This window comes from Phymastichus coffea, unplaced genomic scaffold, assembly GCF_024137745.1.
Source record: "Phymastichus coffea isolate CEN01 unplaced genomic scaffold, Cenicafe_Pcof_1.1 PCOF00115, whole genome shotgun sequence".
Classification (NCBI taxonomy): Eukaryota; Metazoa; Arthropoda; class Insecta; order Hymenoptera; family Eulophidae; genus Phymastichus; species Phymastichus coffea.
In genome coordinates, this window is record NW_026706926.1 from 584,402 (window position 1) to 596,831 (window position 12,430).

Here is a 12,430-nt window from a genome sequence, read left to right on the forward strand (position 1 = left end):
TTCGACAATCGTTCAATTATCAGCTTAACGACTGGCCTGGCTCTCGTGGACTCGCCGCGGACGGCGCAGCGCGGCTTTGATTTACGAAAGCGCCCGCGCGAGTCTTTATCATTGTCATCACCGGCTGACGTTTAAGGGCGAAAAATTTACGCCCCTGCGCACGCACTGACGAATCATTCGTTCGAAGCCGCGGAGCCGTGATTTACGTCGATCGTATATCTCCGGCATTAATGCGCGTTGACAATAAATTCGTGCGTTTACGTTTATTTAATAATCCTCGCTCGTGATATTCCCCGCGCCGGCAATGAGAGAGAGACGTATTAGCCGGGCACAAATCTCCAACCTAATGATCGGCGTGCGCGCGAGTTATGACAATGCTGCGACTGGGACAATGGTTGTAAATTAAAAAAGCCTTTTTTCGCATTTATTTACGACTGGCCTTCTCCGTATTTCTCGCCGCAACGTATATATCTGCACTTTGCTCGGAGGCTCGTTCAGGCTGGCTGCATCAGATATACGCCAGAGCAGTGGCCGCGGTGGTGCTGGCGGTGGCGTTTAACGAGGTCAGTTTTGAGCGGTCGGCGCGCACAGACTAGGATTCCCTTAATTTGTTTGAGCGAAACAATATCGAGTTACCGGCGATGGCTATCGCTCGCGCTCTCTCTCTCTCTCTCTCTCTCTCTCTCTCTCTCTCTCTCTCTCTCTCTCTACCCGTGAGCTCTCCGCGGCTACCGCGCACCCCACCTCGCTGCCCTTTTCTTCGTCTCTCTCGCTCGCTCTCTCTCTTTTTCTCTTTGAAAATTATCTGCAACGAATCTACTGGCACATTATATGCCGGGCGCGCGGCAAGAGCGCTCTCGCACAAAGAACGCGGAGGTGGAGATGAGACAGAGAGGGATAAAGTTGAACGACCCCGCGCGATGCACCTTCTTCTTTCGATTCGAGAGCGAAAGTATGCGTGCGCGGCCTCGGCCAATCGCACACCTCGATTCCCCCGCTGAGCGCTTTCGTGCCCAAAAATTCTTTCTCTCCGCCGGCTTCTCGCGCGCACTTTGCTCCTCTTCGTGCGACGACTCGCGCCCAAATTATTACGTTAATGCCAAGAGATTTTTCAAACTAATCTGCATAAAGGAGAAAAGACTCGATGTAATCTTGCAGCACTTGAGAAAATTTAAAAAAGCTCGTGTATCCGTAAAAGGTTGCAGCTACTCTTCTCTGAGATCTTTGACGAGCCGACGAGCCACCCGGTCGGCGAAAGGAGAGGCTGCTATCTTGAAATAAAAAAAAGTGCAATGTTGCGGATGACGGCGATGATGGATCCGCAGCCTTCGCGTTCGCCAAATTAGTGCCCGTCGGACCAGAGGCTTACGCGTCGAAAAATCGATCGGGTATAGCTTCTCGCACCTTTATTTGCTTCACTTTTGCGCTTTTCACATTCGAATCGACACTTTTCCAGGCCGTCACAAGATTTTTCACAACGTCGCCAGCAGATTCGCGTGCTTTATTTTCGAGCTCATTAAGGCGCGAGAGGTACTAAAACATTCGCAAAGCCCACTGGGATTGCTCGTTTGTTATCTTAAATATTGCCTTATGAATTAACCCCGCGTACGCTTGATCGTGGAGATGATTCACTGATTAGCTGCAAGCCCGAGCTGTACCCTTAATGACTATAAAATTCAATCAGGCGGTTGTTAATTGGCTGTAATGGTCGAATATTGTGCGTGTCGCCGTCGCTCAGAATCACGTTACGAAGTAATCTTATCTGGAAATACAAATCAGATGGAGATCGTTCGGTAAAATCATCTACGATAATTTCCATTTGAACGTAATTATTGATCTCACGATTGTTGAGCTTATCGGCTGCGGCTCGGATAGTATCGCCCAGCGCACATTCTCCGTGCAAGGTGGAGTTGTCAATGAACCGTAGTAAGAATACACTGGAGGTAATGGTTGTAGTATGAAAGAAGCCAAATTGAATGTTGCTACGCGGACTGACGCATTGACAGAGAGTACTTGTTGGGCCAGCGCTGCAAATTGCGCCATTCCCGGGTTTGGAGAAACGTTATCCTGAAATGTTCCAAGCACGCTTTTATTTTTATCGAGTTGTAAAAAACAAAATTCTTTCAATATATTTACATTGACCCGATAGAGAATGCCAACCACCGCAATTCCATCTGGATGTAACGAAGCCTCCGATACATTTTGATATTTTTCGTTGAAATGCACTAAATGCAACTCCGCGGCATATCTTTAGGTTAAAAAATGTACTAGCGCTCATCTAATACAGATCTTTTAACATTACTAACTTACTTTCGACCTTCAATGGCGTGTTCTGTCCCGTTATTATCAGCTGTACTCCAATGTAAATGAACGTTACTGATGGTATAAATTTCTCTTGAAAAAATTGCCCCCCTAATGCTAGGTTTACGTCTTCCCCAAGTGCCAGACAATTGCACTAAAATAATTATACTAGTAAATGGTAGCTCAATTTACTTTCTTTTAATGCTCCAATACCTGTATGCCCAGTATTTCTAATCTCCAGTTGTTGGGCTCCCTTGCCGTAATTTAAAAATTCTAAAGCTTTCTTGCCATGGTTGTCACCTATAACATGGCTTTGAAGATTAACAGGCGATTGATTTTGTCCCAAACTACAAGTTATTGAAATATTAGTCCACTCCTTCACATCATGAAAATTCCAAGAAATTCCTGAAAATTGTAAGCGCGAACTTTTGAACGAAAGTAAAATTGATAGACAAGCATTAATTCGAAAGTTGGCGAATTTCTTTGATTTGTATACTCATCTTGGCGATATCTTTACAATCATTTTGTAAAGCACCAAAAGTGTAAGTTTAAAAAACCAAACTTGTGCGGAAAATTAGCTCGTTTTAGGACGAAAAAAAAGTTGTAGGTTACGTTTTACGTTTGCGTACGAGTACAGTTGGCGGCACGTATAAACGTTAAAATGCATGCCGGGTAAGCGAGATAAAATTGTTGTTGGCACATTAGGCACTATTTTAAATAAGAAAGTTTGTATAATTACCTTGATTAAACGAGTTCCAAGTCAATAAAACAAATAGAAATCTATGAGGACAACTGAAGAGCATTTTCAAGTGAATTCACTCTTGGATCGTTCAAGACAAAGAGATTCAAAGGCTGTTCTCGTAGGAGAGTGCTCGCCGACTACTCGACGCAAAGTGTCTGCTCAAGAGCGCAAATCTACTTATTAGGGCGAAAGGTAGATAACAGCTTTGTCATTAAAACGTAGCTGAACGACTCAACTCAACGCGTAAACTTGTGAAACTGAGCATTATTTTTCTGCGTTTCCATTCTGTTGAGAGAAATACTGGTATTTCTTTATTTAGTTGCACATGTAAAAACAGTGATGCAAGCAAACAATATCTTTACTACCTAAAACTACTGTTCTCAACAATTGTGAATTATTTTCTTGGAATACCCTTGAGCGCAGGAATTGCGCTGGTATTTTTTGAAAACACTATTATCGTTAGTGAAAAGACAGAATCTGATGCTTTCTCAAGTACTAAACATTTATAATAATAAATAATGATATAATAATAATAAAAATAATAATAATTATATGAAGAAATAATGGATGTAAAAAATCACGTTTTCTCTACAATAATCAATATGTTGATATATGTTGATATATAGTTTAGAATATTTACTTAGAGTAGAGTATCGAATGGGAAAAAGTCACATTTAAAGTTCAGTTAAATAAATATTTCAAGAGAAATATAAATCTACGAGGCACTGCCTTATTTCTTGAGCATAAGTTTTCAAAATGCGTGCCCTATCGGTAAAATAATTGCAGTTCGATTAAAAATCAGTGCATTATTCGAAGATACGGATAATACACTTAGTCTTCGATTACGCGTTGTATTGCTCCCACTGAACAAAGTAAAGAATATAAAAAGATCTTTCTTAACATCCATATTTTAATTTATCGTACTTCACAAGCCTATCACTACAACGAGTTTCAAATTAAAAGTAGTATCGCGTACTCTGCATTTTCTGAACTTAATTTGCGCATATCAGTAACATTTAATTGAAAACGGCCGAGTAATAACCATTGAATGTTATCCGAGATCACTGCGAGTTTTCATTAAGAAACAGTGGCGTCAATTTGATCACGCTAACAAATGGAAATAGTGCGAGCCCTGAGAAAAATCATTGTATTGGAATAACGGCATTAAACTATTTGCCGCTGTCATTTTCACGGCGATCATCCTTTAATACAAATCCACGCTCGCTGCTCGCGATGCAAAACGCAAAGGTGCAAACATAGCCCATACGAGAATATGCGGGAAGTCGAGAATGCCAACAGGTCGAAAGGCGCTGTTGAATGACCGGATCTTTTTTTCTCTTGTTCTTTTCTTTTTGAGAGCGAGAGAGAGAGAGAGAGAGAGAGAGAGAGCCGGATGCGCGCGATGGGACAAGGCTCGTACGCGCGAATGGACGGGAAGTGGTCCCAAGCTCACGTAGGTATACACACATGAATGCGAGAATGAGATTAAGCCGTGCAGAGCGAGAACAGGTCTAAACAGAGACAGGTCTAAACTGATCTGAAATGATACTGCAGCTTTGAGCAACGCGAGTGCGCTTCCTCTCGAAATGCCACTGATATTTGTTAGAGGGAAAAGTCGTGCAGTACGAGGAGGCGCAGATCTGCAGTGATTATTAATTAATCAATTGTAGTGCTTAATGATCGACGTAATTTACGTGCCGGAGAGTCGGAGCTTGAAAAGAAGAGGAAGAAGAAGAAGAAGAAAGCGGGAAAGAAGGGGGTCCTTCGAGGGGCAGATAAGCAGGCGCAACCGGGAGACGAAGGACTAATTAGAAGACGCGCGAGCGCGAAATGCGCGCCGATGGTATATCGGCCGATGCAGGCTCGCGATTGTCGTGGTGCGCGCAAGTGTGTGTAGGTGCGCGGCTTCATTACGGGGCCGTGTTAATTAGTCGGCGATAGCCAGGGCTGCGCTGCTGCCGGCTGCAGGAACTCCCGCGAAAAAGACACATTGACCTCGTCGTCGTCTCGTTAACAAAGTGCACGCCGCATGAGCGAGAGACGGAGAGAGATTCTACCTGTGCACACGTGCGATTTAACGGACACGCCAGGCTATTTTTAGGCGCGGCTCCGGCTCTCTCTCTCTCGCTCTCGCGCGCGTTGCGACTCGCATTGTTTTTATTTGCAACCGGGGAAGAACCAGTTTTGCCCGGGCGCTCTTTCGCCGTACGTAAGCATCCTTCACTGCGCGCTGCCCCCGCAATTTTCACTCGCGTCAGATTTTAATTGCGTCATGTATCCCGCGCTGCAAGTGTTTCGGATGCAAAGCAGTTTCTTATGCGTCTTTAAGCCTCGTTTTGTATTCCAAAAACTGCGCGAACCACCTCGATAAATCGCCCTTTAAAAATCCCGGGCGAGAAATTGATAGTTACAAAAGAAAAGCCAAGAGCAAATGCAGTACCCAATTAGCAAACCGAATAAATAGAAACGAGGTGGAATCCGACGTGCGAGTTTTCAGAAGCAGCAAAAATCGTATACCCGCGTATTCGTCGAGTGCATTTTCTCGGACAATCGAGTGAATTCGACTCGCGACATGGCCAATAAAATTCTCTTTACGAGCTTCTTGAAACGATAAAATTAGCATTAAATGCTAATTAAACGGTAACGCTGACAAAGCTGCGCTCGGAGTATGAGCCAGTGAGGCTCGCGCCGTCGCGGCTTAAAGAGTATCCATCGCCTGGCTCTTTTCCGTGGTAGTGCATCGCGAAGAGGAAGCAAAAAAAAACAAGGCCTACCAGCGGGGAGACACGCCTACCGACAACCTGCGGCTCGCTCGCTCGGTGGCGGCGACTCGTCGCGCAATTAACATGAGAGCATCTCGCTCGCCGAGAGAGAGAGAGAGAGAGAGAGAGAGAGAGAGAGAGAGAGAGAGAGAGAGAGAGAGAGAGAGAGAGAGCTTTAATGTTAATTAACCAAACGAAATGTCGCGGCGGAGCGGAGGAAGCGTGCCACCTTGGTAGCGCATTGTTTATGGCGCCCGAGCACGTACACGCGGACGCGCCGAGAGCGCAACATATTGTCTCGATTTTATAGACACGTTTAGCCTTTAATTGGCCTATTAAATTGCTAATTGATCGCGGCGATGCTGCAAAATGATAATTGCCCTCGCGGCGGAGCAGCGGCAGCGCCGGCGGCCCATAACGCCGCTCGCAGCTGCCCATGCAAATTAGGCGAATTTGTTGAACATTACTTTGCGCTCGCTAATGCCCGGCCCGCGTCGATTCCGCTGAGCCTCGCTGCAATTGCCGAGGCATGATCGATCCTTCCGCTCTGCCTCTCGTGGCTGTTCGCGAGCGCGCGCCGGGTGATCGATTTTACTTTAATGCGCCCTTTCAGTCCACGGCGACTGCAAAGGAAAACCGATGTATTTCATTAATCGCGGCCTTTGATGCGCTCAGTCTAAATAGTACGCCGGCCCGCAGAAAATAAAGTGCGTAGGGTAGGTGAAATTTTCTGAATGGACACCCACGCTCGCGGCTGCGGCGCTTAATCACGCGCCGGGTAAAATAGAGACGAGGCCCGGCGCACGCACACACACACGCGATCTGCGAGCCTGAATGGGGGTCATTCATTCGCATTCAAGTGCAACCTGCCATTGTGCCCGGCCGAGAAATTAAGCCTTTAGCTCTTGTGTGCGCCGACAACGGGCAAAAAAACGCAGCCCCATCCGACGTTACACGGTCAAAACATTAGCAATATCTCCGCTCCCTCTTTTATTATTGTCTATGCGCTGCGCACTCCAACATAACGACATTGCGTTCAATGGAGGGGAGGCTGTGCTCTTTTGTTGCGCCCCATCACGTTTTCACCGCACCACGCCAAATTTGTCACTACTCCAGCCACGACTGCTCCGCGCCGAGTCAGTTTAATTTCATTAATCGGCCTCGTTCATCACGAGCCAGCCGCCTCTAGCTCGCGCTCTCGCGTCAAAGGCAGCTCTAATATCAAAATCATGCCGGTACACTGGTCGCCGACGCGTGTGGTCTCTCTCCCACTGCGAGTGCACGGAGACTAAATTCATCGTTCATAAAGTCCCACGCGAATGCCTACCGAGCCCCCGCGAAAATTCAAGCGCAGCTAGAAGCAGAGAGGAAGATGGCGAGGTGTGGTCCGCTCGTTTCCTTAATGCCAGCCACTAAATTTTCAGCTCTGCGCGAGCAGCAACCTGCGCGTCTAATTTCCCATTGTGTTGCGTAACGGGCTTTCATTGGACTGCCCCCTTCTCTCTCTCACTCTCGTGATTAGGCAGTGTTCTGTTGTTATGCTGTTACAGCGATCCGTGGGCGTCGCAACGAGGGAAGCGCTGCCGTGTGACATTATCCGAGAGCTGTTTCGCGTTGGTCCAGTCGTGCTGCGAAGCATAGCCTAGAATCGATCCCGCATCAACACCGACCGACTAATTGCCGTCAAATTGCTCGTCATTTTAATCCCTTGCCACGGTCTCTTCTCTTGTGGAGGCGGTGAACAATCGTCCAACGCCGGTACCGTTCGAGAGGGACAAAAATAAAGACCTCATTCGCGACTAATCGCTACCTCGGATTTCCTCCCTCGCTCCCTGTTAGTTGGCGCGCTCTGCTTTCTCGGCCCCGTCTTGTCGTCGTCAGCAGAAAACACGTAAATTAGAGTGTCAAAGCCCCGAAAAAGGGAGAGAGGGAGAGAGGGAGACAGGGAGATAGAGCGGCATCGACAGATCGAGGATCCCGTTAGAGAGGCGATCGCCAGAAAGTCAGGTGCCAAGCTCTCTTTCTGCCGAGACGGAGCCGATGGCTTATCTGATGCCGAGGCAGCGCGCTCGGAGTGAAAGTCCGTGCCACGCTCTACGGCGCGTGGCTGGCTCGCGAGCCGGAAAAGTGGCATCGCTGGGGAAAACAAAGATGTAAGTTTGTCGCTGAGACCCGAGCCGGCATCCAGTGTCCATTAGAGACGGGCGACAGGTGGACTCCGGAGGTAGCTGGGGGTGAAGCGTAGAGTGGATCGATTTATTATCGCGGGGGTTCGCCGGCGGCGCCTTCTCCATCTACGCGCGCTCGCCGGCACACGCCAGATGCGCGCGCTCGCACCCCCCGCCAATGAATTATGAAGCCCCGGAAAACGAAGGAAAACTAATGGACCACGAGCCGCGTACGTGCCGGGCGGCCTCGCCCAATTGGACGACGCATTTGAATGGCCGCCTGGCCGCTTTACGAGCTCGCTTTCTCATTGCCGGCTGTCGCAGGTGGTAACGCGCCCGCACTGAGTCACGAGGCTTAGTTTACCTATACGAGTCGCGCGAAAGGCCACGATCATCGAGCGGCATTCCCGAGTAGGCGCAGCGCCAGCGTACTTTTCATCGGACCGTCCGGTCGCCGCGCGCGCTCGTACGTGTTTGCTTTCTCGTCGATGAAACTCCAAAGATAAATAGAGCGGAAAATGAGAGTGAGACTAATGGCTCGGTAATAACAGCCTGTGCAAGCAAAAGCCCATTCAATTAATCACCACGATACGATACAGCTCACGCGCGGCTGCTCGTCATCGTGCGCGCGGGACGCAGCTCACCTGCGCGCACCTCCAGCAGGCGTATCGCGGCCGGTGCAGAGATGAAAATCGAGGCGCACCCGGTGCCCGAGAGCGCGCCGGCCGCGCGGGGGTGGCTGCCGGGCCGACAGTTGCGGCCACAAATGAGCCACATGGCGTAATTAAAAAAAAGAGCGAGCGCGCGGGGAGAGAGGGGCCGGCTCTTTGTGCGAGCCACGCGCCCTCCACGTAGCCAGCGCCATATGGTCCAGCATCCCTCAGTCTGCTGCCGACGTGGCTGTCGGCCGTGCACCGGCTCTCCGGACAAGCAGAGAGAAATAGAGCTGTGCTTTTGCATTGGCGCGGCACTTTGATATCCTCTGCATCGCTCTCCCTCTCTATCTATCTCTCTCCGACGGCGTCTGTTCATTTTTCGGTTCGACGACTTTTGCTCCTGGAATTTTCGTCGGTATGGGGGATACCCGCTGGTTTTTATTACGACCGACGAACGGCTTCTCGGTCTACCTATCTCGTATGTCGTCCGCGCAAGACGATTAGTCAGGCGCACGATAGCCGTCTGGCCGGGGCTGGAAATTACGCCAAGCCGAAGCGATCGAGGCTTAATCTCGAGGCAATTAATTAGAAAAGCCTCGCTTTCGCTGCGAGACGCCTGCCCGCGGCCGAGCCGAGCGCTTCTTCGCTCCCGAGGAAATTGCAGCGCTGCGCGGAACCGTCAATTAGACGTGACAGGCGAACGGCCGAGACGCCGAAAACAACGGCCGTTAGTCGTGATGGCGCCCGAGTGGCTGGCCGCCGGGCAGCGTTTGCTTCTTGCAAGTGCACGGCAGCGGTCCTCCGTCGGGGAGGGAAGCTCTGGCTCGCGCCTCGGGCTCGCGCCAGTCAGGTACCTCTGATAGATTATGATGCCAGATAATTTGCCGTTCGCGGGCAAAAACACGGGCCGATTCGAAGTAACGCCGAGGCTCGTAAGTAAGCCGGCGAACAATCGCATGCAAATCGACGTGCACATGTTAGGCTTTTTGCCGGCGATGCCCGCCGATAAGCTCGCTCTATCAAAACACTCCCGCCAGGAGGATAAACGTGAGAAGATGACGCCGCGATTAGGCGGCGCCGATTCTCCGAGATTTGAGCCGGTCGCGAGGGAGAGAGGGAAAAAAGAACGCGGACAATGCCGAAAACTCGCGTTCGAATCCGAGCGCAGGAGGGACAAGGCGCTCGCCCTCGTGTGAAAAGGTGATGCGTTGAAAGGATTGCGAAAGATTGCGCTGCGCACGAGAAGTAGGTGGGAAGTGGTTTTCCGTGGCCACCGTGCGTCCCGGCTTTTCCCATGTAGCCGCTTCTGCCAGCGTACGCACACGTAGACGGACGGAGGAAAAAAAACGCGACCAATAATAGAATGGGTTTCCAGGTTTCGGTGGGAAAAAGGAGCGCTCTGCCGTTGCTGCTAGGGCCTCTATTATAGGCCCAGTGCTGCGGGCCACACAAAGGATCGCCTCAAGGACATCTCTTCGCTGCGTTCTCCGAATAGCGGCGATGACAATTTCTCGTCATGCGAGCCTGGAGGTAGCCAACCGAAAGGATTGCTGCTCCCAATTGTCCTCCGCGGATGATAGGCTCAAAAAAGAGTTTCCTTTCTCTCGCCGGCTTCGGCGGTCCTTTCCTGCTTTTTTCACTGATTTTCTCATGAAATTACTCTTCGAGACGAGCTCGCGGCGGCTCTTTCCCCTGCACTTATCGCTTTTCATCGTTGGGAAAAAGACCATAAGGCCATTTTCCCAACGATGAAATTTTACCATTTTACCAACTGCTCTTTTGTCCGATTCCGTAAGTTCATCGGAAGAAGCCTTCGGAAAAGGAAAGAGCAGTGGTGATGTTTCCGCACAAGAGGAATGGCGCTGACTATAAAGTTCCCGTGCGGCGCGAACAGGTACACCCGAGAGCGATACGCATCATCTAGCGCGCTGCAAAAAGGGAGCGCCGCCGCCGCCGCCGCCGCCGCCGCCGCGCTCAGGTGTATTTTTGTTCCATTTTCTAAGAGAGACCGGGCGAGGGCGCAATTCGAAATTCCGCGCGAGGCTTAAAATCAGGTGTGCGCGAGCGAGCGGCGCCTTTGAGCCTCAGGTGTTGCGCTCCTAACAAAAGGCTCGAATCCGCGTGAGTTGATAGACAAGCCGGCAAGACTTCACACAGTCCTCGGCCGCGCTCGCACGTGACGCCCAATTTTTTATACGCGGGCCCGCGAACGAATACCCGACGCTTTCGCAATCCGAGATCTGTCATCTCTCCCTCGCAGACGCGCGTCCTTGCTCTCTCTTGTTCCTTAATCTAATTGTCGCCGTTTCAAGCTTCGTCGCTCGATGCGTCAATACTCAATTCGGAATATGATTTCTTATTGTGACGTAAATCGGCCCACAAAAACATTCCATTAGCGCAGTGAATGACGCGGAAACAGGTATATTAAAGCTGCTATATATTTTTTTTAAACCAGCCGAAATCCAAATAAGAAAAGGAAAATAATGTGGGTTAAGAGACGCGCGAAGAATGGGCGCCCCGTGGAAAAAACTTGGCGCGCGCGCGGGAAAAAGCTGCCAGATAAAAATCAACAACCTTATACGAGAGCCGAGAGCGTCGAAAACAAAGATGCGAATAGCGGGAGCAGCGTTCGGAGAAGATTACCGATACACCGTGACGACGCGACCTATTCAAGCTTTTCAGTGGCTCACACACTGGCCGTGAATGGGAAAAATTTTCGGAGCAAAAGCGTGCGCTCGCGCGCTATTGAAAAATCCGAGAGAGCGAGCGTAAGGTGCAGTCATTGTCGCGGGCGGCCATGAATGAACCGAGGGAACAAGTGTAGCGGCCACTCCAAGTCTGGTGTACGCGCGAAGAGTACGACAATGCTGGGAATTTGGCGTGATTTATAGCGCCTCCGCGGGCACATTCGAATAATTCGACTTGGCGCGCGAAAAAGCAAAACAAGCGGTACTGGCGAGGAGCAGAAGAGCTCGATGATAATTAGTGATCATTATTTCGGATGGAGACTTTGCGTTACCTTGATCTCGGTGTTTTCATCTTTTTTTGAGAAATTGGGTAATCGACGTGAAAAGTGGAGTCATTTTATGCAGCAGTTAAAAGTTTGTTCTCCGAAAAGTGGTCCTATTAATCTTGTCCATGACTTGCAGAACATTGGTAAAGCGACAGTTTCATCGATAGAATAATGAGAATGATCCAAGTCCGATGAATAGACATTGCGGCTGAATGGTCGGACTTAATTTTTCAGCGCGAACTTGACATTCGTAAATATTTGAGGCAGCTCGTTGTGCCGGCGAGCAGGCAAAGAATAAATCACGACGAGAGTGGCTTGATTGTGAGCTATTACATTGAACAAGAGGAAGAAGCAGGTCTAAAAAGACTTCTAGAAACAAGCTGTAAAGAGGTTGGTAAGAAGAAATGCCAGAGAGTGAGAGCGAGAGTCTCAATAGAGCTGGCGCGAGTGTGTATAGAGAGGAGGCGAGCTGCCGCTTCTTCTGCGCCCAAGTTATAAATTTTCCCTCAAGTGGTGAAGCGTCGGAGGGTATTTACCGCGCGAGAGAGGTGCTCTCTTCGCGCGGAGATTACAGAGGTCCGGAATGCAGCGTCTCTCGAGTGGCTCATTGTAACGAGGACAATGCCATTATAGAGGCCGCTTGTCGCTCTCGCACAGCAGCGCCGAATAACACCATTATTCGCCGCTTGCGCCCGCAGGGCCAACTCGCGGCCGGAGCAGCGCCTTACATGCAACTCTGCCTGCCTGCTTTCGTCGATCGCTCGCGCACCGTGGCGCTCGCTCTCCGC

The 12,430-nt window shown here is 49.8% G+C and overlaps 1 protein-coding gene across 1 annotated transcript; it reads right to left on the reverse strand.

Moving 5' to 3' along the window:
* Positions 1 to 1,660: 1,660 nt before the first annotated feature.
* LOC131670772 (carbonic anhydrase 2-like) lies at positions 1,661 to 8,750 on the reverse strand. Its single transcript, XM_058946673.1, has 6 exons — positions 8,618 to 8,750; positions 2,515 to 2,706; positions 2,311 to 2,455; positions 2,137 to 2,248; positions 1,843 to 2,067; positions 1,661 to 1,762 (listed from the first exon to the last, which is right to left on the reverse strand). The coding sequence occupies exons 1-6, from the start codon at positions 8,748 to 8,750 to the stop codon at positions 1,661 to 1,663; spliced, it is 909 nt and encodes a 302-aa protein (XP_058802656.1).
* Positions 8,751 to 12,430: the final 3,680 nt, after the last annotated feature.